A 25,281-nucleotide genomic window follows, 5' to 3' on the forward strand; every position below is an offset into this window, starting at 1 on the left:
GTATAAAATTACATATTTGTTTGTAATACTCTGTTTGTTTGCACCTACTTAGTTAAGATGAATCTTGTTTATCTATCGGAATGTTCTGGACAAAATTACATAATTGGTTTCCATCTGCATGGATGCTTAAAACAGAAACAACTGGATACTGTCTTTGATTGTAAGATGTCATGGAGGTTTATTTGGAAGATCTTGGTGCCACCCAGTGGTAGAGAAAAAACGTTTGAAATCCGAGCAAAGTTAAGCACAACTGTGCGTTATGTGAATCATGTACACACACACACACACACACACACACACACACCGTTTTGTTTTATTCAGAAATGCAGTATCAAATGCAACGCCCTCCACCCCCAATATTTTATTTCTTTATTTGATTTCACTGTATTGGATTTTATCTGGTAATGTAAGGGTCTGACGTGTTAAGCCTTCCATGTCAGTCTTGTTTTGCTATAAACTGAAGTTTACGCCATTTTGTTGTATTCATAGTTTGTAAGAAAATGTTAATTTAGTTAGACGCAATTAGCACCCCAAAGTCTAGTTATCATTCGATTTGTAAAATGAACTCCATTCATCATTGCTTATGTAATACTTTTCTGTTCCAAAAAGGAATGGGAATCATTTGGTGAGTCTCACATTTAACATTTAATTATTTGACATACGCACCTACTTCAATGTAGGCCATTTTCAGAGAGGCTAGCAATAGCAAGCTAGCTTTGAAATAAGATCTCACCCTCCCTTCAGACAGAGCCTCCAAAGCCTCCTTCAAAACACATAACACACAACAGGGGTGCAAACAAAAGCGTCACGAGAGACGGCGTTAAACTACCTTATGTCTCAAAGCACATAACATTACAATAATAATGAACATAACTCAAAGAGCACTGACCTGTACCACCTGACTGCTTCAGATTCAATTCAGCATTGATAGTGCCATTGAAAACCATAAATTCGAGTCAGACTGGGTCACGGGTTTCTCTTCACGACTGGGTATCTCTTCCATTTAAGCTCGTTGTTTTGGTTCAGGAGGAACAGTAAAAGATGGCTGCTGTTTCGGTTGCGGTGCTCGGTGACTGATGTCTGTCAAACTATGCAAACATGAAATGTGCTGATGTTGTGTGATGTCTGCGCAGAAATATGAAAATATATACCTTGACAGGAAGGTAGGACATCGTATCATTGCATTCGGTCCGAATTGGACAAACATGTTATGTCCTGCGCCTTCCACAGATGATATTTATAAAATACATTTAGACCACACTTAAGTTAGTGATTGCTATCATCAGGATGCCAGACTTTCAACCAGCATGACACAAAATGTTTCTGGAACAAATTGCCTACCCTGCATTTAAACTTGCTATGATGTTCTTTCAGTAATAGTTATGTAACCTGCAGTTATATATTTCCATTAGCCTCACTTGCTATTTTATTATATTTTCACATTTATGTAGACTTTCTCTTATGAACCAACGGTTTATACTTCATTAATTTCATTCATACGATTTTTTTTCTCACTTGCATATTTTCATATGATCACTGTAGCTTTTCTAGTGTGAAAAATAAGGTAGACAACAATGCCACCATGTGGACATTCAGTGTGCTGCAGACAAAATATATAATAAAAACATCTAAATGATTATCTTGATCTTTTTTATTCATGTCCTCTAGACATCATTTTGCCAATTATAATACACTCTTCCTCCCCAAATACTGTTACAAATATTGTCATGTTTATTGTGTTTTTTTCTTTTCTTATTTATTATTCTAAAACACATAATAAAAACACAGCTGAAACACAATAAGTTATACTGTAGTAAAAAGCACTTCAGAGGTCTTTCCACAGCCATCATTAGTGTACAAGCCCATATGAAAATAGCATAGAAAGTGTGCATACAGTTATAGAAGCCTTTTTCATACTTTATATTCCTCTACAGAAGAATTTCCCTTGGCTGAATGAAAGACAGAAACAGGAGGTGCACCCTTACAACATTCCCCGAATTAATTTCGCTGTCCTTTCTGAATATTCATCTCTCAATAACAACAACAACAATAACAAAAAGCTTGGCTAAATCATTCAACAAATGCCCATATCTTCATATTAGAGCAAACCAGTCTTTTCACATATATGAACAAGTATATATAATATATATATTTTTAAAAATAACAAAAAAGACATTAAATATTCTAGGAAGCTTCTTTTTCTCACTTGGCTTTGAGTTTGAAACTGTTTTGGTGCATCAACTACTCACAACCATGCATGCAAATAAACACAGCCACACATGCATTCGCACGTGCACACGCACGCACGCACACACACACACACACACACACACACACTGCATAGAAGACTTCTGTGTTATTAGCAATAATTGGAGCTGTTACTGTTGGCTGTGAAATCCCCTGTGTGCCTATCCTTTAAAAGAAGACTCTTTGTTGCCATGGAGACAAAGCCAAGTGCTTAAGTGTTTGGCCAGTAGAGAGATAGAAACCCAAGCTGCTTGCAACTGCCCTTAAACTCACCAACCATCAGATCTCACATTTGTTCTTACACTAAAACATAAGTTGATTATCTAATACTTTTGTTCAAAGACGCTGAGAATAAATTAAAACAAAAAAATTGAGTGGGAGGGAACTCAAAAGTCCCACTATTGCTATTGCACTTACAGTGTGGTTTTATAAATCACGCTCTCAGCAAGTATATGCAATCTTCACTTAAACACAGGTAGCAAACGTCTAAAACTAAAAGTCAAATGAGAAAAAGAATTCCACCCCCCACCCCCAAAACAAAAACCCAACATAATTATAATAAAACCGTACAAAGCTAATAATAACAGTAATGATAACAACAATAAATGATTATATCAAGGACAACCGTTATAATCTGCTGAGTATAAAAAAAGACCTTTGAAAAAAGTGATTGTCATGTAAAGATAGAAAGTGTCAAAAACATTGAAGGCATTAGCGAGGTCACCATTTCATATTAAAGGAATAGTTTTTCAAAAAGGAAAATCCTAACATCATTTAAATCACCCTCGGGTTAAGTTGGTGTTAAGCTGAATGTTCATATATATATATAAAACAATTTAAGTCATTATTCCATAAAAATATTCTGCCATGGCTCTTAAATCCCATGTGTTATTCTAGTATTATTTATATTACCATAATATATAGGCCTACTTATTGTAATTATTAATGTTTTGAATTAGCGATTTTAAATTTTCTAGTGTTGTAATTTAAGTATCAGTAGTACTTTAACTTAATCTTATATTATTTCAGTCTTTTGCCTATGTTCATTTAAGATTTTCATCTAATACTTATATTTTATTTCAGCTTTATATCAATTGAAATGATGATTTTTAATAGTTTCGTTAACATTTACAACGCTGTCAAGATTTTCTCACACAAACCTATTGTTTGGCTTCAGAAGACTTGGAATATGGCACAATAGTTATCTGGAGAACTTTTAGGTAAAAAAAAAAAAAAAAAAAAATATTTTTGGAAATTGAAAGCCCTTAAGCAATGTTATATGGCAAAGAGAAGCATGAACATTCCACTAAACTTCTGTGTTCAACGGATGAAAGAAAGTTTGTAACGGCATGAGGGTGAGAAAAACGACAGGATTTTTCATTTCGGATGAACTATACCTTTAAATACTGAAAACAGAAAGCCCAAAATTACAGCACTGGAGATCAAGACCAGGCATACAAGCACAGTTGTGCAAGCGTTTGGCAGTCACGTGGAAGAGAAAGATGCCGTCGTTTTCATTGCGAAAAAGGAGGAAAAGACTAAACACGCATGCACACTCGCTTTTGTGTCCGTCTACGTCCATAATAGTTCATTTCACCGGAGAGAGTTCTGTGCACAGACACTGGATAGATGTGCTGCGGTCAGATCAGTGTGTGTTGGATGAGTCCGAAAGTGCATTTTTTTAGACACACACACACGCGCGCGCGCACACATTCACACTGAGATGGCATGGCTTACACTCCCAATAGCCCTATATCTGAACATGAAGCCCCTGAATGCTTCTACAGCATCGGTCTCTGTCCGTCTCATATTCACACGTAACACACATACGCACTCACACACACATTCGACGGGAGTGAGTTAGTCCCTGAAACTGTTCTTTCGGGATGGGATTTTGTTGGCTGGTAAAATCGAAATAAATAAGTCTTTTCTCTGCCATAGAAAGGAGATTGTTAGCTAGTGCCAGTCTTCATCATCCGCATCCTCCTCTTCCTCCGAGGAGTCGTCGCTGCTGGCTCTCCTGTTTCGGCCCTGATCCCCCATCGCTCCGTTCTGCTGGGCGGCTAACATGGCGGCTGCCGCACGCTGCTCGGCCTCCCTCTGCCGGAGCGCAGCTGCTTTTTTCTCCGCCTCAGCGTGACTCTTCATGTGGGCACTGCGGCTCTTCACCTTGAAGAAGATCCTGGAGAAAACAGAGTTCAGATCTTTAGGTCAATGGACTCGAGAACCCGATCAGTTGGATTCGTGAGCCAATCTGGTTTTGCAAATTGACTCATTGTAAACATCCAATTCAATCTTTAGGTCAGTGATTTGGACTCGAGAACCGGATTCGTGAGCCAATCTTTCAGACTGGTTTTGCAAATTGACTCATTGTAAACATCTCAAAAGAATGATTCGTTCATAATAAGTTGAATCCAAGAACTGGATCGGTTGGATTCATGAAATAATCATTATGACCTTTTCTTTTCTTTTTTATACTGGCTTTAGAGATTCATTGAAAACATCTGACTTTAAAGAATAAATTATTCACAAATCAGACCTGAAAATTAATGAGTGAATGAATTGAACCCGAGAACTGGATAAGTCAGATTTGTGAACCGATCATTCAGACTGGTTTTGTTACTTGGATCAACTGATACAATGCAAAGGTTTGACTCAAGAATGATTCACTGAAGAATCTGACATGCAGATCTATGAGTCAGTGATCTGAACCAGAGAAGTGGATCAGCCAGATTTGTGAACACAGCATTGTACAGACATGATCTAGATCAAAGGACTAAAAAAAAGATAATTTGCTCATAAATCAGACATGTACTGTAGAACAATGAGCTGGACCAGAGAACCAGATCAGTCAGATTCATGAACCAATCATATAATTAAAAACAATAATAAACAGCAGAATAGAACAAGATTTCATTGCTAAAAAGACATTAAATGTTGCACAAGGACTTCTGTCCAGCAACTGAATATGTGAATCTTTTTTTTATTAATTTTTTAAGTCAAGTCACATTTATTTATATAGCGCTTTTTACAATACAGATTGTTTCAAAGCAGCTTCACGGAGATAACAGGAAAATAATGCAACAAAGTTTGTTTCCAGAAGAAAATAGCGTCACAGTCCAGCTAAAGTAAGTTCAGTGATGTTTCATTTTTGTTGTAAAAAAGTTAATTAATTAATTTAGTTCATTTATATATATAGTCGCTCTGGAGAAAACCGTGATGTCATTGTCCAGCTCAGTTCAGTTCTCATATAATGATGCAGGCAGATCAATATTATTGTTGAATATTAAATTAAATGTTAAACTTAATGTCCCCAACTAAACAAGCCAAAAGCCAAAGGCAACAAAGGTGAAAAAAAAAAAAATGTGATGTTTCAGTTTTTAACAGAAACATCTACAGGAACCATCTGATATTCCCAATGCTAAATATAGATTCAAGACACCTTTTGTAAGTGTGTTTGATTATTCTCTCACTTTGCTTGACTGTAAACCTGAATACACAATACAATGTAAAAAAACTAAACTAATATTTGTCACTCTACAGGCTACTTGATGGAGAAGCTAGCGTTTTACTTCTACACTATTGTTAAAACACCTGAACTACTGTCACACAACTGACAAATGTGTCGCAATCTCTTAGTTAATTACTCCCCAACACTGTAGTTCACACATTGTGATAAACAGAAACATTTAATGTTTAATTCATATATGTATTTATTTAATTTAAATATTTATTTTAATGTACCGGATTTATTTATAAATATACTTAATTACATATTTGCTTAATTCAGTTTACCGTATTTCATTTATTCAAATAAAATGCATTTAAACGAATTAATAAATAAATAAAAAGGAACATTTAAATAATTTATTTAAATGTACCTTATCTAATTTTTTTTAATTCAGTAAAAAAAAATTATAAAAATAAATAAAAAAAAGGTACATTTAAATAAATGTTACACTATTATTAAATTGAGTAAATGCGTAAAACTGAGTGTGTATCCCAATAAACTGACCTGCCACACTTCTTGCAGGGAAATTCACCCTCTTGGTTAGTTTGTCCTTTTCCTGTGTTGGCAGCCGCACTTTTCCGGCCTGTGGTTTCAGAGCGAGGTTTAGATGGTGGTGGTGGTGGAGGAGGATGACTGACCCCCAACGTGGACGGATCCTTAGTGCTGTCCTCCTGACTTCTTAAGACTAAGACGGCAGGAGCCTAACAGGAAACAAATGGTTAGTATAAACAAGCACAGCTGAACGCATACAGATATCAGACACAGGGAACTTCCTCTGTGGTTGTAAGTTCAAACCCATCTATGAATTCACCATTGTGCCCTTCAGCAAGTTAAGTCTGGGTTCCTCCAACAGGACGGTCCCTTATAAATGTACTATAAATTACATTGGATTAACTTGTAATAAAGTAAACCACTAGATGGTGCTATAAAGATCCTACAGTGCTAAACTACACAAACCTCTCTGGCAGACCAGTTTTTTTAATTGTTATTTCAAATAGCCCAGAACTGGGGTTGAACTGGGGATGAACACTGGAGAACTAAAACAATTTAATTTCCTGTAGGCATCATGCATTTTTTGCAACCTCATGTAACTTTGTACAAATCTCCCCAAACTCACATTTTCAGTGGCCTGTAGAGATTGTGTCACCCTGCCCGGGCTGTTTTCTTGTTTCCTGTCACATGACACATCCCACTTCCTGCTCTCCTCGTCGTCTTTCCGTGATTCAAACTTCTGTGAACTCTGATGGAGAAGAAGCATTACGATGCTGCACTAGTTAGTACAGAATCAAATCAACCAGATGCACGTACGCACAAAGACACAGGAACTCACTTTATTGTCCACTTCCTCCTCTGTTGTGGGTTTAGTTTCTGGTGGTTCTGCTTCTCCATATATGAGTGTTCCGTTCCTGCCGATCTTCACCTGCTTTTTATACGTGTAGTAAAACTCCACACACTGAGCCACCGTCTTGGAGCTCACCTTCAAGACAAACATGAAAACAACTTAGCATTAGCTAGAACTTGCTGCTATAATGCTAGGGTGTCAGTGGTGATTTACATTATCGGCTCTGAAAAAACACTAATTTGACTAGAAACACCGGAGACTGTAAAGAATAATTCTGCTATTTGCAAGACTTCCGGGTTCAGGAAAAAGTTGGACTGCTAGGTTTTAGTTTATAACTATGTGGTTGTTTGAGTGTTGTAGTTTGTTGCTAATGTTTTGATGTTAGGATGTAGTGTTGTCACGATACCAAACTTATGACTTTGCTGCAATACCCAACTGAAATATCGAGATACCAATCCTTAATCTATACCATGGCAAAAAACTAAAACACCAGTAAAAGTAATTTAATAATATGACAGAACTTAAAATGTAATGTTCTACTATCTACTAAAAACACTATCAATCACATTCGCTAACCTTTCACAATTCTGAACAGGTTGGGATAGCGGACGGTGATATGACCAAAATATTATTTCATGATATGAGTAATTTAATGTATACATTTTTTTTAATGCAATTTTATCACACAATATACTTATTTTATTTTATCTTAAAATACATTTAAAATTATTTCATCTTTTATCTTTAAAATAAGCAAAGATGCAAATTACAAAGACAAATACAATATAAGAAAGATACAAATGAAATAAACAGTGCTTTAAAATGTTCAGTTAGAGTACAGCAGGTCTATTTATCAGTAGCATTAAAGGGACATTGTGTAGGAATTTCTCCCATCTAGTGGTGAAATTGTATTTTGCATTCAAACGAATAATGCTCTCCAGCGCCTCACTTTTTCAAATGCGCGTTGCATCTACGGTAGCTGTTATGTACCTAAAAGCTATGACAGGATGTCTTATAATAGCACTTCGAGTTTTTCTTCGGGTGAACATGTTTGTTATTTAAAACAAACTGAAACTTGAAACAACGAAAAAAAGAATGTTACAGTATGAACTACTGACTGTCAAAAACATTAACTATGGTAATTAGTAGTAATGCCTTCTTTACTCGTTATATTTTTTGAAGTATGTGCATTGTTAGATATCATCATCATCAGAGCCTTCTCTAACGTTACTTTACTCAATAGCTGCTATTCATCAAAGAGCCTGTTTAACTTTTAACTATAAATGTTCGACTGTCTATATAATAAAGTACACAACCAAGCAATGAAAAAAAAGCTTGTAATTAAGACTGTAACATTGACTTACCTGTCGAGATGAAAGCAGGAAACTTCAGGGTCTCTTTTGAAAGCTTTCTCCTGCATTAGCTATCCTGACAGTAACCCTTGTTTTTGTAATCTCCGGTCACGTTTCCTTTTACGATCTATTTTGGACTTTTTCGACGACGAGGACTCCTTATCCTGTGACTCATATGTATGTATGAATGAACGGTGTATAAATAACCGTGCAGTGCAGCCTTTTAAACTTGCCGCGGCAGTGACAAGCGCCTCTCACTTCTCTGCTCCTCCGCTTCTGCTGGCTTCAGTCACGTGACGCTGGCTCTAAACGAAACGCGTTGTGGAAACGCGTTGGCCTAGTACTTTTTGTCCCTCTCTGCTATTATAGTTTTTCAAGATGGCGGAACTACATGGAAGCCTCCGTGGACTTACCCGTCCCATGTATATAAAGATAATAAATTCTTCGTTTACGAGGATTAGTCTGAACATTGGCATAGGTATTTGTACACCATTGAGGGCATATTTATGAATAAAAATATAGATTTTAGATAATAAAATACCTAAAAAGCTACACATTGTCCCTTTAAGAAATTAAATAAATGTAAAAAAAACGCCACTCTATGATTTACCTTAACACTGATTCTTAATAAATAGATTAAAGTTATTCAGTGAAGCAGTGGGTGATTTTCTCTTTGATTAACATTAATTACACAGACAGCAGCAGGTTTATTAGACACATGGATCCAATACATTGGAACACACACACGATTTCTTTCTTAACCGTTTACATTCACTTAACACACACCCGACTGTGTTTGCATTGATACTCGCCAGGACGTGTATTTTGACTTATTTTTGACCATTCGCGATTGCATGCTGTCCGAAAGGTGTCTTTCTGCGTGCACTCCGGGCAGCGCAAGTAGCGCCTATGAGCTCTTTTTCTAAGCTTCTTGATCTTATTAACTCTTTTAAACATTTAACACGTCCGACGCTTTATTTTCTCATGTGCTGTGTGGAAATATTTTAGTCCCTGCAGGGAGAGGAAGCAGAGCTCTGCACACGTGTCACTGTCACACATGTGACAAATGATGAAATACGGCTCTTATTAGAATGCTGTCATTCGTAAAGTACTGGTACTGATAAAATGTGGAACCGTACTGTTTTTAATAGCAGGGTATCACAATACCTTTCTAGTACCGGTATATTATGCAATACTATTAGGATGGCGCTACAACGTTTTAAGTGCTTTTAATCTGTTAATATGTGGTTGATTGAATGTTCTAGATAGTTGCTAGTGTTGCCAGGATGTTTGAGGTGGATGTTAGTGTGTTGCTAGTAGGGCTGCACAATATATCGAAATATTGCAAATGTATATATCGTGATATGAATATCGCAACGGCTTGCAATAACTGTGGTCATGAACAAAAGACAAAGAGAAAATCACTCACTGCTCTCGGCTGAATAACTTTTGTGGCTTTAATAAGAATCAGTATATATTTAATTCATACAGTGAAAACTAAGCAGTGTTTTATTTTTACATTTGATTATTCAGTTTCAGTTTCTTATGCTACAGTAAAACACTGCTGTTCACTTTCAGAAGTTGTAGGGATGTTTTCTTGTCACAAAAATAATGTCAAACACGTATATATATATATATATATATATATATATATATATATATATATATATATATATATATATATATATATATATCCGTATTTAATGAGTTATCGCATATTGCATTTTTCAACTTTCAAAACTTTCAATATCGTGCAGCCCTAGTTGCTAGATGGTTACTTACTAGCTATAGTCAAGTCTCTATAATAAATATGTCCCTATATATGTCTCACCTTCATCACAGAGACTTCTTGGAAAAGTAATAGCACACATCCTCAAGCTGCATTATATGATTTGTGTGGGTGATTGATGCTTATTGTTAGGGGTTTGTTCAAACCTGTACATACCATTTTCTGAACCATGAAGAAGTCCTTCTTGTAGGCAGCGATGCCTTTGTTGAAGATCCGTCGTTCCTCTGGCGTCCAGCTATCAGAGCCTGTGTGGGACAGACAAACGGTCCACACAATCAGATACCATGTAGCTGCTTCTAGACCACCCCCACCCGCTAACACAAATACATTCACGCACAAAGGACAGAGAGAGGGCAAACAGCCAGCACACACATGTCCAGACAAACAATGATGCCGCTGTCTTCACCCAGGATTTAACAACATGCCACAGACACACTCCCCCTCCTTTCCTCTCACCCACTCCCATACTCTACCCAGCAACCCACTCTGTCAACCCATCTCTCAGTCGAACCCCTCCCCTCCGCTGAACTCCACTCCTCAGCTGCTTTTGTTTATAACGGAGACAGGGAGCATGGCTTGGAATGCCAGCGCAGGGGGTGACGGGGTACCGGGACCGCATGCCATACGGATTAACTCACGTCACCCCGGCAAAAAAAAAAAAAAAAAAAAGGTGAAAGAAAAGGAAAGTGTGTTTGACGGTGAGAGAGACTTACCAGAGTAGTGGTAGTCAGCCAAGGGGTGCGCTTTGGGAAAGATGGGGTTTTTTAACAACAGACAGGCGAGGGCTCCCTACGAAAATGAAAAAGAAAGTAAAATTAGCATGGTTGAGGAAACACAACTGGCTGCGGTGTGATATAGAGACAGGGTCACAAGTGGGAGAATCACAGGACATGCTATGTCCCAGAGTTGATATGAACAGATTAATGAGTGCAGGAGAGATGCAATTCTGCTAGACCATCGCTATATCCTTAACAACATGTGTAAAAGGCTTTTTGCTGCAGGCGTTTATCCCAGCTGTGCAAGTCGCTGGATGATCCCTTTTGTTCTCTCTGCATCGTTCCTCCATGCAGTTTCTCAGGGCGCGATAAATCGAGGACACTATATTTTTCTGGGTCAACGAGCTCTAACGTGTGCTTTTTTATTATGTATGGCCTTTTTGCCACTTTTATTGATGTGTACAGAGAGTTGTACGGAGAACAAGGCAATTGACAAGCACTACAGATCTTTGCTCCTGAGTGAAAGATGTAGAAACCAGACACAGTTAATTGTGGTTTTAAACTACTCTGTATCGTCAGAACATGACAATCACTTCTTCAACATTTCTCAAATCTGAAGTAGAATATTCAAAACATTTATAATAAAATATTTTTCTACATCAAAATATGCACGAGTTAACTTAAGTAAAATCCTTTTCCAGTCTTTTTTCCTTAGCAAAAGAAATATCTTAATATAAAAATTAATTTCTTAGTTTCTGCATGTTGTAACGGGAGATAGTTTGTGTTGCCTGACTTTGATGACGCGTACCTTCGGCACAGTTTGCAGTGCAGGCTGCAATATTAATAAATTGTGTTTTTCTCTTAGAAATGCACATTTGACAGAATGAAGCTTGAGTTGGGATGCAGATGTAAATTTATGTTCATTAACAAAAACAGTAACATCTGTAAATATTTAAACAAATTTAAATATTCTGTTTCAGTTAGAACTCTACTTTTATTCAAATTAAGCATTGGTCATCCATAGTATCCTACATTTAGACCACAGGTAAAACCACGCACGCATATAGCATCTCACTACCATGGTAAAATGTAACTATATGGCTTTTGGTTGTCCTGAGGTTGTCAGAGACATTAAACCCCCAGTTAAACAGGCAAGGCTTAAGCCTAGTCCCAGACTAAAATGCATTATTGAGCTGTTTTAACTGTTTTTAATATATTAAAATATGCCAGTTGCCATTGTTTTGTCTCTAGATGCATGTTTTTCTAATGCATGTTTATAAAAGCTACTTAAATGTCCTAATTGAACTAATTCCTAATCCTGGCTTAATCTAAGCCCTATCTGTGAAACCAGGCCTATATGTCATCACACCAAGCAGGGAAATGCATCTAGTCGGCTTTCAGAGATTTGTTGTTTAAACTCATGCTTTTAAAACCATTCCAACTTAAAATTTACTAGTAGATTTCTAATAGAGATGCAATAATTCCAGAAACCCAACTGAAAAATCAAATTGGCGGGAACCAGGGTGATGTCAACTTCTGAATTGGCATTAACAACCCATAATAAACTTTAAAGGAACCGTATGAAATGTATTTCAATTAATCCGCTTAATTCAAGTAATAATAAATAAAGTAATAATTCAATTAATTCAATACACCGCTCTACAGTAATTTGAAAGTGATTGCAGTACCAGTTTTGGCCACAATCTTACATACGGTTCCTTTAACATGACATGACAGATCATTGCATTGCAGGACAACCCATTTGGAATTATAATTTTTTTGCTGAAGCCCATTACTGTCTTATGTACCTATTAATCTTTCAAAACATCTACGTCGAAACCATGTTTGCAAGTGGCACAATACAAATTACTCATTTGCACGAAACACAAAGCAACAAACAATCTAGGTCTAGCAACTTGGCATTACAAAACCTAAGATGCAACAAGATAACACTATTTAAAGCAATGGCATCAAACCATTTTCAGTACATCTCGCTTATCACTGAAACTCAGAAAACACCAAAAACCTTACAGACACCACTCAGAGTCTCGAGCTGACTTTCATTTTCTGCAGTAGTTGTTCACATGTGACAAACCACAAAGAAACAAACAGCATGTTATTTTGCAGTGTAACAAATGCATGACTAAAATTTGGTTTAGAAATGCGACGCACATAATTCAGTCATCTTCAGCGTGTGGTTCTGGACACAAGCCTGTGATTGACAGGTGGTTGCTATGGCGGCAGTGTGACAGCTCAGCAGTAAGCGGCTGGCTGTTGTGTTGTTGCAGCTGCTGGCTCAACTGAGCGAACGTTGAAAAGAATTATCAAAGCACACGCACTGTTTGTGTTTTCATATAACAAGGGTCATCAATTAGCAGAATGCAGCTGCATTGGTTTCGCCTCGACTGCCAATCAGCTGTCATAAATGAATAAGCTAGGGCTATTAAACAAATAGATTTGTTTACACAATATGCTATTTAAGCAATCAAATTATTCACAATTAATTGTATATATCAATATTAAATGTAATTCAATTATCATATCGCATGAAAAGATGCATTTCACAATGTACTCGCACAGGAATTATAAATAAGTACAGTTTATTTGTCCCTTGTTGATTCTCAAATGCAGCGAAAAGATAAAAGATAACTTACTATAATGAATACTACATTAGCATCTACACCAGCTGAAAAAAGCGTTCTAAGAACGTGCTGCAGTTTTGTCATCTCTTTAAAGCAGGATGGATTCTGATTGGCTGTCAATGTTTTTATCATTCATCAACTGGAAAAAATTGTTGTGAAAGTGACTCCAATGTTATTGTTCCTCTGTGCCGTTATCATAGTTGTGGTGTGGACACTGCTACTATTTTATATGATTTTATCATTATAGTTATTGTCCTCAGTGTGAACAGGCCTTAAGAGTGTAGTAGATGTGCTTTTAGGGTTGGGGGTTGCTACAAAGAAAACCCTGAGGCAACAGTGGAAAAGTAGTCCAATTTCACGGGAAAACCGCAGATTTTGCAACACTGATTAACAGTGAGTGAACAATTGTATATTTATATATATTTTGTTATTCATTATTATTTCATTACACCTAATGGGGTTACCTAATGTTAACAAATGGAACTTTATTGTGAAGAGTTACCAAAATGCACAATGAATTTTTACTGAAATGTATATTCAACATTCATTTAGGATTGTTCTGATCTTAGCTGGAAAGGAAATTTAGAGCCTGGACTTTAAAAGTATAGCTTTGTCACATGCATGTCTGTGTGAATGGCCACAAGTAAAACGCTGTTCAAGGAAACAATTCAGACCATGTCATTTACATTCACTTTCCATGTGCATGTAATGTGTTTGCACGCATTAGTCACATAAACACTTTGTCTTTTCAGGCTTTGTGATACATAATTAATTCCAAAAAATAATTCCACATAATTTAATCATCCACTCATGTGACAAACCCTTCATCCATTGGTCTGAATAATCAGCAGTTTGAGAAGCAGCCAAGTGTAAACCGGTTTGATTGGTACACAATACAGGAGGAAGTGCAATTAAGCTATCCCAATGTGCTACTGCATTATATGATACTCACCATGATTTCACCCTTGCATTCATACAAGCAGTGCAAAGCCAGTTCCTGATTGGTCCCTCCTCCGTACAACGCACTCGAGCACGCCAGGTGCATGAGGTCATCCACTGCTGGGACACACAGAAGGTCCAGGAAAAGAAAGACTTAAACATTCAGTAATGCAGATATAGTTATAAATTAAAATGGCAAGCTGTAAAAAAAAAAAAAAATCCTGCAACTTCCTTTCATTAATTTAATTGATTAAATAATAATAAGAGATAAATAAATAAGAGAAATGAATGTGGTATTGTGTAAGTTGTAAACCTCTTTGCTGTTCCTGAGTATTGGCCTCCAGGTCAGGCAGTGGCGCCCACACCAGTTCAGCCTTGTGTAGGTCGTGCTGCGCTGCCGAGCGCTCTCTCAGCTCTGGGACCTCCGCCTGATACCGCAATCCAATGTTTATCCGACTGAAAAAGAGAGAATAAATATAAACAGGCTGCTGTATCAATCCAAACAAAATGAATATGATTTGTTAAAAATAATGGGGTCCAAACGCAATGAGGAATAGAACAATAAATATGAAGTTTGAGCAAAGCCGGATGAGCATGATTTGAGAATGTAAGAAACTATAAAGAAAGATAATGAATCTCCAAAAGCTTTTGTTGCCAGGGATTGGAAGCTATTGGAAGCTAAACATGAGGCACGACTTCTATAAAATGAGAAATTCCTGAAAACAAATCGCATTCAACTCCAGTTCATTCCACAGGTAGTTTGTGTTGTTTCTAAAGGAGTCTGGGCCACTAGTGACAAATTGAATCAGAATCATTCAGAGACTATCAAAGATTTTCAGACTGCTGTTTGAATTAATTTATTGCTCCTCACTGTCAGCTCTTTTTTTTTTCTTTTTTTTTGAGAAATCAAACATTCATGAGAGTAGACTCTGACCATGGGTCTTTGCATAAAATTAACACCCCATGTTTTCCAAAGCCAAATGTTCTAGTATTTGACTGCCAAGGTCTGGGGATAAGGCAAGACAGATTGTGCTTTATTATTTTGTTCCAGGATGTGCTTTCGTGGTGCATTGGCCAACTCCAAAATGAAGGGATCTGCAGCCATTCACAGAGAGTTTGTGTCTGTGTATGCATGTAAGAGAGAAAGAATTTCAACCGAACACTGTTCTGACCATTAGATAAACCAGCTGGTACCAGTCAGAGATGATATCCCATAATTCTATCTGCTCAGCTACCATCCCCCTCCTACTCTGTTCTTGAAAAGAGAGCTCTGAAATTTCCCATGTATGATCCAAGAAACCCATTCAGATGTCATTTCCCTTTTACACACTAACAGAGAGACTTGCGCATGACATAACAGCTCCCCAACCAGCTCCACTGTAACCATGAATTTTGCATCTGCAGACTACAGATTACCATTACTATAAAGTAATGCGAACATATCTGCACTGTAAGGCCCGTTTACACCACATGCATTAGTAGTGTGTAAGAAAAGCAGCAGCATAATTGCAACAGCAGGCTTGAGTTGTGCTTTTATGCTGTGTAAAGCTGCAGCTCTGTAGAAAATATCTGAAAGTAATTTCTGGGCTACTATTTTGAGTAATAACTGCCATCCAAACAGTAAGAGGAAACAGCCAGCTTATCAGACCACTGACTTTCAGTCAGCTGAATGGAATCTAGTATAAAAGTAGCAAAATTAAAATAAAATAAAAGTAAGGTTAATAAAGTGAAGAAAGTTATTATATGGCTAGAAGCGTAAGCTAATTAAGGAAACTAATGAAGCGCAGTGTGTGGGGGTGTTATTTGAATAGCGTGTGTACTTACGGTTCAATGCTGACAGGTGTAGCCTCACTCATAGCAGAGAGAACTGGAGGGGTAATATCACTGCTGTCTGAACATATACAAACAAAAAGACTGTGCTTAGACTCAAAGTAAACACTGTTTCTTATTATATGTCCTCCTAATCATGATATGCATAACAATTATGTCTAACTGCGCATATTCTAGCTTGTTGTAACATATACCAAGTCTGCTCCAGAACCTAATGAGGTGCCTACTTAGACAGCATTTAAAGTTTTTACAAACAGTAAGCAGCTCATTTTAAGATTCCTCATTTTGCTCAATATTTTGAGTATCTAATTAAAAGACAGCATAGCATGTCTAATGCATTCTGGGGTTGCCTAATCAGACGGTGGAAAATTTTATCGACTGCAAAATCTCCAAAAATATTTAAGCATTTTTGCAGCTAAATAAAAAATAAAAGACTATTTTGGGGAGTTATTAGAATATCAAGTTGTTATCTTAGCAAAATATGCTAATCCCACTGGAAGCAACTGTTCATCAAGTTAGTCAGTCAAGCGCATCACCTGGGCAGTGCTATTTGTGTGATGCACATGAGTGACTGTTTAGAAATCTGTTCAGTCCCTTATAAGATTGTAATACGGTTAGAACACTGCATTAGAAGGTTAGCATCTAGGCAGATGACTAGGTTTTGGAACAGAACTTAATTTTAGGTTGCATTTGGTAACTTCAAATCATTCAATTCTAAACGGACTACCTGAACTCATTTAAAGTAGTACTTCACAAATTGTATCTGTGTACTTTGTAGAGACAGTAAAGGGAACTCACTGGAGCGCAGAAGGCTGCGGGTTGCAGATTTGGGAGTGGCAGGTGGAGGTAGCCCTTGATTATTTGCTGCTGCAGCAGCAGCAGCAGCCGACAGGAAGGTGGAAAAGTAAAGACCCGAACCCTCTCGAACCGGGCTGAGGATGGGCGGGGGAGTGTAAGGCGGCATGTTGAGGGGGTTGTCAGGCAATCGGACAGGTGAACGTAAGTGACTCTGGTAAGGTGTGATGCTGGAGTAGATCGGTGGAGCGATGAAAGTGCCAAGTTTGGGTGGGGGAATAAAGAGCGGTTCTGGGCGAGGCCGTCGTTTGGCTTTGGCCGATTTGGCGTCAGCTTCACTTCCACTCTCAGTTCCACCATTCTGTAGAAGAAATTAGATGTTGGTAAGCTGGATAGTGTGGAAAAAATACATACACCACATGCAATCTGGGTGATCTTGGTGAGTCTTGTCAGAAATCCTAAATCTGGTAGTGAAATGGGGTGGGGGAAGGTTGGATTAGGGTGAAGAGAATGGACGGGGGTCGGGAGGAATTGTGGATTAATGGGGCGTTTTAATCCAGGGTTTAACAGAGGGGATGGAATAGATCAGAGGGCAAAAAGAGAGATCGTCATGGGCATAGAAAGGTGCCATTGATGTTTTGATAAATTAGGTCAGTTTGTGAACTCACCTGGCCTGAGCTCTCAGACAGAGAGTTCCGGAGTGAACGTCGTCGTGTAACAATCACAGAGGTTTTGTAATCGGAGCAGCTCATGTCATGGGTGCCCAAAGACCGTGATGGCCAACTAGCTGAAAGGGAAGCCTGCTCATGATCCGGGGATGAGGAATCAGTCTGCCTCACTGGCACAGATACTGGAATGACCAATGGCATGAGGCTGTCATCTCTGGGCCGCTTGGCACTCATCTGCTCCACCTCAGCTGCCCCTCGACCTGGACCTGTCGGGGCAACAGGGGGGCTCCAGGGCCTGTGTGGCTCTTGCTGTCAACACATGATTAACACAGTCAAATTAATGGTTAAACAAAATACCTAAATCTCAGCAGAGTGCATCCTTCCTCTGCTCTGTAGGTACAAATTATATGCATGTGAAATGAGAAATGAGAGAGTGCTTAAAAGCTGATAAGATATATTAGCACAGGAAATGAGGTTAACTGAAGTCTATTTTCAAAAACAACTTAATGAATCAACTGTGACCTAATTTCTGCGCCAGGATAAAACATCTTGCCCTGCAGACCAGCAACAGATTGCACGTGGATGTATAGATCGGTGTCACAAGTGAATAACATATTGGCATGCCACCACAGGAGAAAACCTCAGGTTCAATATAACCAGACACTCTCCAGTAGGCAAGTTAACGATTACAGAAGGGGTTCCTTCTATGTTAGGTTTATTGAACTGCATCCATACTTTTACACAAAACAGGAACTTAAAAAAAGAACCATACAAAAATGGCACTCTTAGCAATTTCACAATGCCTGTCAATTTCAAAACCCCAAAAACATGATGTTCACGTCAGAAAAAAAGCATTCTGGGAGGAGCAATTCCTGTTTTTTTTCCTGTAAGGCATTAAAAGAAAACTGCTTAAACTGCACTGGCATGTTGTGTAAAAATGCTATGAAATATGCGTCACTAGTACAGTGTAACGAACTGGAAGTTGCGTGAAAATCTAGAAATCCCTGAGGATGTGGCCTGTCTTATCTAAACTCTGGCCTTGCTGGCACCACTGAGGTATTCAGCTTAGTACATGAAGCCCTAGCAGCTCACTCACCCTTGAGCAAGAGCTTTTTTTCAGCCTGTGTTTGGAGTAGGGAAGGTTTAACTGACACCCGTCGTCACCAGGAGACCAAAAAAAAAAACTCCCTGACTAATGCACCTACTCCTTTCGAGGAGCTGGAATCAGCTGACATGAGATTTGTAGCCTCTTTACTGGACTGCACTTTGTGTTCTGTGCATTATCTGCCCCACAGATCAACAGTATATGTACACACACCCTTTCTTTGTTATCCTCGGCTGGATGTCTTTAGGGAGTGCTGCTGTCCTTTTCAAAAGGAAGTATACGTAACAAGTAAAAGCAGACTGAACTAAATAATGTGGCCCAGAAACACTTAGATCTCCTCACTAAACTTGATTGCTAATTGCGCTAATTCTCTGTGCGCAATAAAATGAACAAACCAAGCAATTAAAACTCTAGTCCATAGATGCAGTAGGATGAAATCTCTGTATAATCTTCCATTTCCAGAGCAAGTATTAACTCAGTGACAATACAAATGTAAAATTAGTTATGGACTTATGTGCTTTTGGATTTCAACAAAAAAAAGGAAATACAGCTCTATATGTACATCAATGTACAGGAGGGCCAGTGGGCTGAGGGTGGGGTGCACTTGCTGGTATTTGTATGAGAAGTCAGTCAGGAGATGGTGGTTGCAGATGTGTGGAAAAGCTTTTGTTTGGTTCATTGGATCATGTGACCTGATGACGACAGTCAGTGTCAGTCCTTTGCTAATTTTACACTCCTGTATCAACTGAGAAACTTGTAGAACTTGTACGCATTTGAAACAGGTTGTGCATCCTCACTGTACAATGTTAAAGGGATAGTTCACCCAAAAATGAAAATGCTATCATCATTTACTCACCCTCAAGTTGTTTCAAACCTGTATGAATTTCTTTTTTTCTGCTGAACACAAAAGAAGATATTTAGAAAAATGTTGATGGACCCCATTGACTTCCATAGTAGGAAAAAAAAAATACTATGGAAGTCAATGGGGTCCATCAACTGTTTGGTTACAGATATTTTTCAAAATATCTTCTTTTTCGTTCAGCAGAAAAAAGAAATTCATACAGGTTTGAAACAACTTGACAGTAAATGATGACAGAATTTTCTTTTTTGGGTGAACTATCCCTTTAAGCAGATAATGATGTCAACTTCCCTCGGCTAAGGGTAATTTGTGATTAAGGGAGTGTTCACACTTGGCATGTTTGGTTCGAATAAAACGAACTCTGGTGCGATTGCTCTGTTAGTGCAGTTCATCTGAACGTGTGAACGCTGCCATCCGAACCCCGGTGCGCACCAAACAAGCGGACCGAGACCGCTGAAAAGATGGGTCTCGATCCGCTTCCAACAAACTCTGTTGCGGTTTGTATGAAATATGAACGCAACACGGACCACCATACATGCAAACAAACCAAAAACAGGACGATTTTTTTCTCGTCATAGTAGCGAGTTTGCCCACCACAGTTCAGTACAGGCATCAGAACCATGTCTTCTAGCAGCAGATCATTTGTGTGTGTGACGGAGGGATTCCTGCCATTGTTTTGACTCCTTTACACATTTTATAAGCTCTTCACTAGTTCTCAGCTGGTCAAAATTCCATCATATGCAGGCTATGCACATACAAAGAGTGCATTTATCCTAGCACACAGCATTGTTTTGGATGTTCGATAAGTTCTGTCTCAAAATAGGCAATATGTCATAAAAGCCAACCAATCAGGTTGTGAACATATCCCTATTCCTTTAGGTTCAGTATTTTTTGGTTCGGTGATAAAAATGACAATCTGAATGCTAATTAGACCAGGACTAAATGTTGTTGTTTTTTTGTCCGGACCAAACGAACCAAGCGAACCGAACAAGTGTGAGACCAACCTTTCATCTCGACTATTTAACAATGAATTATCGAAAACACCATTTTAATTTCTCCTTTATACTTGGCTGAAAAACAGTCAGTTGTCTTACCTTGACATTCCGCGAGGGAAGAGATTCCCTTTCCGAAGCCTTCTGAGCCAAGGTTTCCAGGTTGACCTCTTGCGACACCCTCCTCTTACGGCGTGTGCTCTGGATTACACCTGTCGGAGCGGCCCGGATGTCTTGCACCGCAATGGTCTCAGAAGCCCCGTTCTGAGAGCCTTGGGCATGAAGATCAGTCGGCATGACAAATGGGTTATCTGAGGCGGGGCCTCCACCCTCTTTTGAAAGCCGACGTGATCTCCGGGGCCCAGGCTGTTGGTTCTCAGTGGATTGCTGGGGTCCAGTTGCAGGAGGCTGAGGAACAGAATCCTTAGTCTGTGTTGATGGGGGATTAGTGGTCTCTTGGGACTGTCCTGGTAATGACGGGGGATGCTGATCAAGTGAAGGGGCATGTGGCTGCTGTCCATCAGAGTAATTTTCCAATACATGTTGGTTTTGATGAGGTTGCTCAGATATTTTTTGCAGCTGCGCCAAGTCAAGTTGCATTTGAATCTGTTGCATATGCTGTTGTGGTTGCTGTTGCTGAGTCTTATTTATTTGCTGTGCTTGTTGCTGTAACTGTGATTGCGATATTTGTCGTGACTGTTTTTGATGCTGAAGTAGCTGTTGCTGCTGCGCCTGCTGTCGTATCTGCTGTTCCAGCTGTTGCTGCCGTTGTTGGTGCATCATCTGTCGCTGCATCTGCAGCTTTTGCTCCTGTTCTTGTAGTTGCTGAAGATGATGCTGAGAATTCGTCTGTGTACTGTAATTCAAATTTGGCAAGGTCCGATTGCCCTGAACTACCTGATAGTAACCTGCTACCAAGTTCTGCTTGGGCTGTCCAAAAGCTAACTGAAAGGGTTGCAGCACGGAATTTCCAGTGGACTGTCCGTGCTGCTGTGGATTTAACATTCCAGGCTTTTGTGTCTGCTGAAAAGCTTGCTGCTGTTCCCAGTCCATGCCCCGGCCAGGTTTGGTCGTGTCCTTGAAGGTCTGTCCACTTATGTTAGCCCCTTGTTTTTCCGTTGCCCTAACAGTCGATGGTTCAGGCTGCTGCTGCTGCTGTTGTACTGACATGCCCTCATGCATCTGCTTTGCAAATACAGTCTGAGCCCCCAGGTAAGGGGCATAGTTCTGGGACCATGCTGTTAAACCCTGTGACCAATTGTTTGGTCGCTGTTGGGGCTGCAAAGACGGGTCTTGATGCGACCACTTCATGGGCACCGTCTGTTGGTAGTGCCCACGACTTTGATCACCCTTCTCTGGGCTGAAAATGACAGAATTGAGGTACATATGTGGTGCTTCTGCATTCGAGCCTTCCACACCTCCACTGTCATTATGGCCTGGGCCTGAGGGAGGGACCCCAATGCCATAGTAGGCCTCTGTATGCTGAGAGGCCTCTTTCATTGCCACACCCTGATCGTTGAAGAAAGTGATGCGTTTGCCCGTTCTCTTTGCGTTTGGTTTCGGCTGAGGTTGCAAACTCATGACTTTCATGAATATAGGTTCTGGGGAGTGGTGGAGTGGGTGGTTATGGAGACAAGAGTTCAAATTCCCAAACCACACTAAGCTTTCTCTGGTTTAATGAAAAGTCTCAGAGTATCACCCTTGACAAAGAACCCTAGTTTTATCCAGTATTTTGGCAGTCAATGGTCATCCAAACCTACTCAACATAGTTGAAATGCAAATAAGCTTTAAAATACAAAACTGCAGCATCTCCTGTGCAGAAATAGTAGTTTCAGTATGGTGTAGCTCAAACATGTCTATTTGTTTTTATTCTTCACTGCCAACTTTTCAGGTCCTGGGATGCCAAGCTGGGTTGAGAAGTCTTTAGGTTAACTTGTTGCTTATTCATGGGAGACAACCTGAGAAGAAAGTGGTCACAAATATTATGGTTAGCCTTCAGAGTCAGTACTTTGGGCTTAGTGGGGGTTCATTGAAATAGCCGTTTCAGCAACTTCATGAATAGGGCCCTAGAGAAAGGATTTAAAAGGGAAAGGTGGAATTGTTAAGGGTTGGGGGAGCTGTGCCATTAGCAGCTTAGTGCACATGATAAAACTATGTTGAACAAACTGCATTCAAGCAAGTAAATAAGTTCAGTATGCACAGAAAGTTAACAAACTTTTCTTAGCAACCAACAAACTAAAAGGACACATATGTAAGAATGCTAACTAAGTAGGGGGGAAACGTGCATGTTTTTTGTTTTTCTGCAAATAATTGTTTCTAGATCGTGTGCAGTGAAAGTGACGTGAGTAAGATGATGAGAGAGGTACAGTTGCACACATAATCCCACAGAGAGTGTGAAAATGTACTAGCCTAGTTTCACAATGAAAATGTTTAAGGTGATTCCCCCCATAGTTCACATTAGCATCCAAATATTCACTTAAAAATCAATAAAAGTGCACCAGTAACCTGAAATACCCTCCCTTCACAAATCATGGAGGGCTTGTGTTGTTATACGTGTATGTATATATGCAGCAACCAAATTAATAATGAAATTAATAATCTCAAATATCTGCATACATTTTTTTTTTAAATGAGAAACATATCTGTATGCAAACAAATAATAAACTACACTAACTATAAGCTCTCTACCTGATGATTTAACATTATTCTTTTGTGATCTATATTCATTAGGAATCCTCTATTGTGTTCATTCTTATTTTATTTGTTGAACATTAGTGTCTCTGCTTTTATCAACACAGATTACCTGTGGTAAAATCACTGTAGTGCACATCTCCCATGGGTTTTTGTTTTATTACAATGACCAATACAAATGTTCTCTACACTTAGGGCTGTGCCAGTGACCGTGACAACTGCACCACCATGGTGGCAGGATACCACCAGTGGTGGTATGAAAAAAAAATAATATATATATATTTGCACATATGATGGTTGCCGTTTTTATGTAGATATTGGGAAACAAGTTAAGAACAAAGTTATGTTTACAAAAGAAATAACAGTTTAGAAACCATGTTATTTTGAAAATATTGCGACACTTGAGACTTACACTCGCGAATGAGGCCCGGGGTACACTACACAAGCCCATAAATTTGGATTAAGCCATATGTCGGCTTTGTATTCTGTCTTGCGTTCTGGCTATATAAGCGTTTATTAGCTTCAGAAACATCAAACTGTTTTTCAGACTTCATCTCACAGTTTGTATTCACTAGGGAAGTTATGGAACTCAAGTTTATTTGTATAGCACATTTCACACAAGCCGGTAATTCAGTTTCACTTTCCCGTGCGATGCAACTTAAAATATAAATGTCACGTAGATAAGAAGCTTCTATGCTCCTGTATGTTTGTGTGTGGGTGATCTTGTGTGTGCTTCAGTGAAGGCAGCGCATCAATATAGATAGGCCTATAGAATAATGATCAAACTGACAATTACCTGTGCAGTTAAGTGTTTGAACAATAATTTTACTTAACCCACAAAGCCAAAACCCCAACACCACCGGATGGCCCTGTCACAGCTTTACACTTACTATTAGGGTTACACTGAATTAAAAATTCTTGGCCGAAACCGAAACTTCTGAATGTACTTGGCCGAAAACCAAAAATGCTTATTACAAATTATCCATTTCTTATTTTAATTCGTTTTTTTTGGTATAATTGTATTAATATTATACTTTAATGAAATTCAAAATAAATTAATGATACTGAATTAAAAAAAAATATATACAAGCCAATCAAATAAATCAACCACATTTTTTATTGAAAGTAACACACTAAAACTGGACAGAAAATATATTAATATTTAATATCAATATATTATTCGTTATTCAGTTCTATGAAAGATAATCGGATTCAACAGATTTATTTTTGGACCAATTATCTAAATAATGTGTAGTCCTACAAAAATTGTGAATTGACTGGATCTTTGTATCATTGTTTGCTATTGCTGTGATCTCATATGAGTGACAGGTTGTCCCGCCCTCACGCCAGTAAACACGTAATCAATGAAGAGAAGAGATCACTGCTAGTGGTATTTATTTATTTATAATAAATACTGCAATATTCCAAAAAACAAGAATTGTCAATTGATTTAATGGTGACTGTTGCTGTTGAGTAAATCAAACTACAGCACTGAGAATTCTACAAGGTAATGTTACAAAAGTAACATTCAGTCGTGTTTGTTTACATTACATTTTGGCCAAATCATCTAGTAGGAAAAAAGTATCGTTAAGGTCAACATAGTAAAGTGTATCAATACTGCATACTCAAAGCACTCATGCAGTATTTTCAGGGGTGTCGCAACGCAATGAAAAAAAACCCTAACAGCTCGGGTCGGGGATGTAAACAACAATTGCATAAACCAAACCAACGTCCAGTTAAAGTGATAAGACCATTGTAGGTCAATTTCACCTAACACGTTTCAGTGAATTACAATACCTATTG

At 38.5% G+C, this 25,281-nt stretch overlaps 1 protein-coding gene across 3 annotated transcripts in view; it reads right to left on the reverse strand.

Annotated features, from left to right (window-relative positions):
• Window positions 1-1,633: 1,633 nt before the first annotated feature.
• Window positions 1,634-25,281, reverse strand: part of mideasb (mitotic deacetylase associated SANT domain protein b) — a 28,396-nt gene continuing 4,748 nt past the window's right edge. For 2 of the 3 annotated variants that reach the window (XM_082143212.1, XM_082143211.1), the window contains exons 2-13: window positions 20,890-22,745; window positions 17,832-18,140; window positions 17,167-17,524; window positions 16,363-16,429; window positions 14,852-14,994; window positions 14,552-14,658; window positions 10,955-11,030; window positions 10,398-10,486; window positions 7,089-7,235; window positions 6,876-6,998; window positions 6,263-6,459; window positions 1,634-4,429 (exon numbers count right to left, since the gene is read on the reverse strand). In XM_082143212.1, coding sequence (XP_081999338.1) covers window positions 4,204-4,429; window positions 6,263-6,459; window positions 6,876-6,998; window positions 7,089-7,235; window positions 10,398-10,486; window positions 10,955-11,030; window positions 14,552-14,658; window positions 14,852-14,994; window positions 16,363-16,429; window positions 17,167-17,524; window positions 17,832-18,140; window positions 20,890-22,377 — 3,330 coding nt within the window. In that variant the 5' untranslated portion in view covers window positions 22,378-22,745 and the 3' untranslated portion in view covers window positions 1,634-4,203. The remainder of the gene's footprint in view (window positions 4,430-6,262; window positions 6,460-6,875; window positions 6,999-7,088; window positions 7,236-10,397; window positions 10,487-10,954; window positions 11,031-14,551; window positions 14,659-14,851; window positions 14,995-16,362; window positions 16,430-17,166; window positions 17,525-17,831; window positions 18,141-20,889; window positions 22,746-25,281) is intronic. The other variant, XM_082143213.1, reaches the window with a different exon arrangement.

This window comes from Leuciscus leuciscus (assembly GCF_965113295.1).
Source record: "Leuciscus leuciscus genome assembly, chromosome: 17".
NCBI lineage: Eukaryota > Metazoa > Chordata > Actinopteri > Cypriniformes > Leuciscidae > Leuciscus > Leuciscus leuciscus.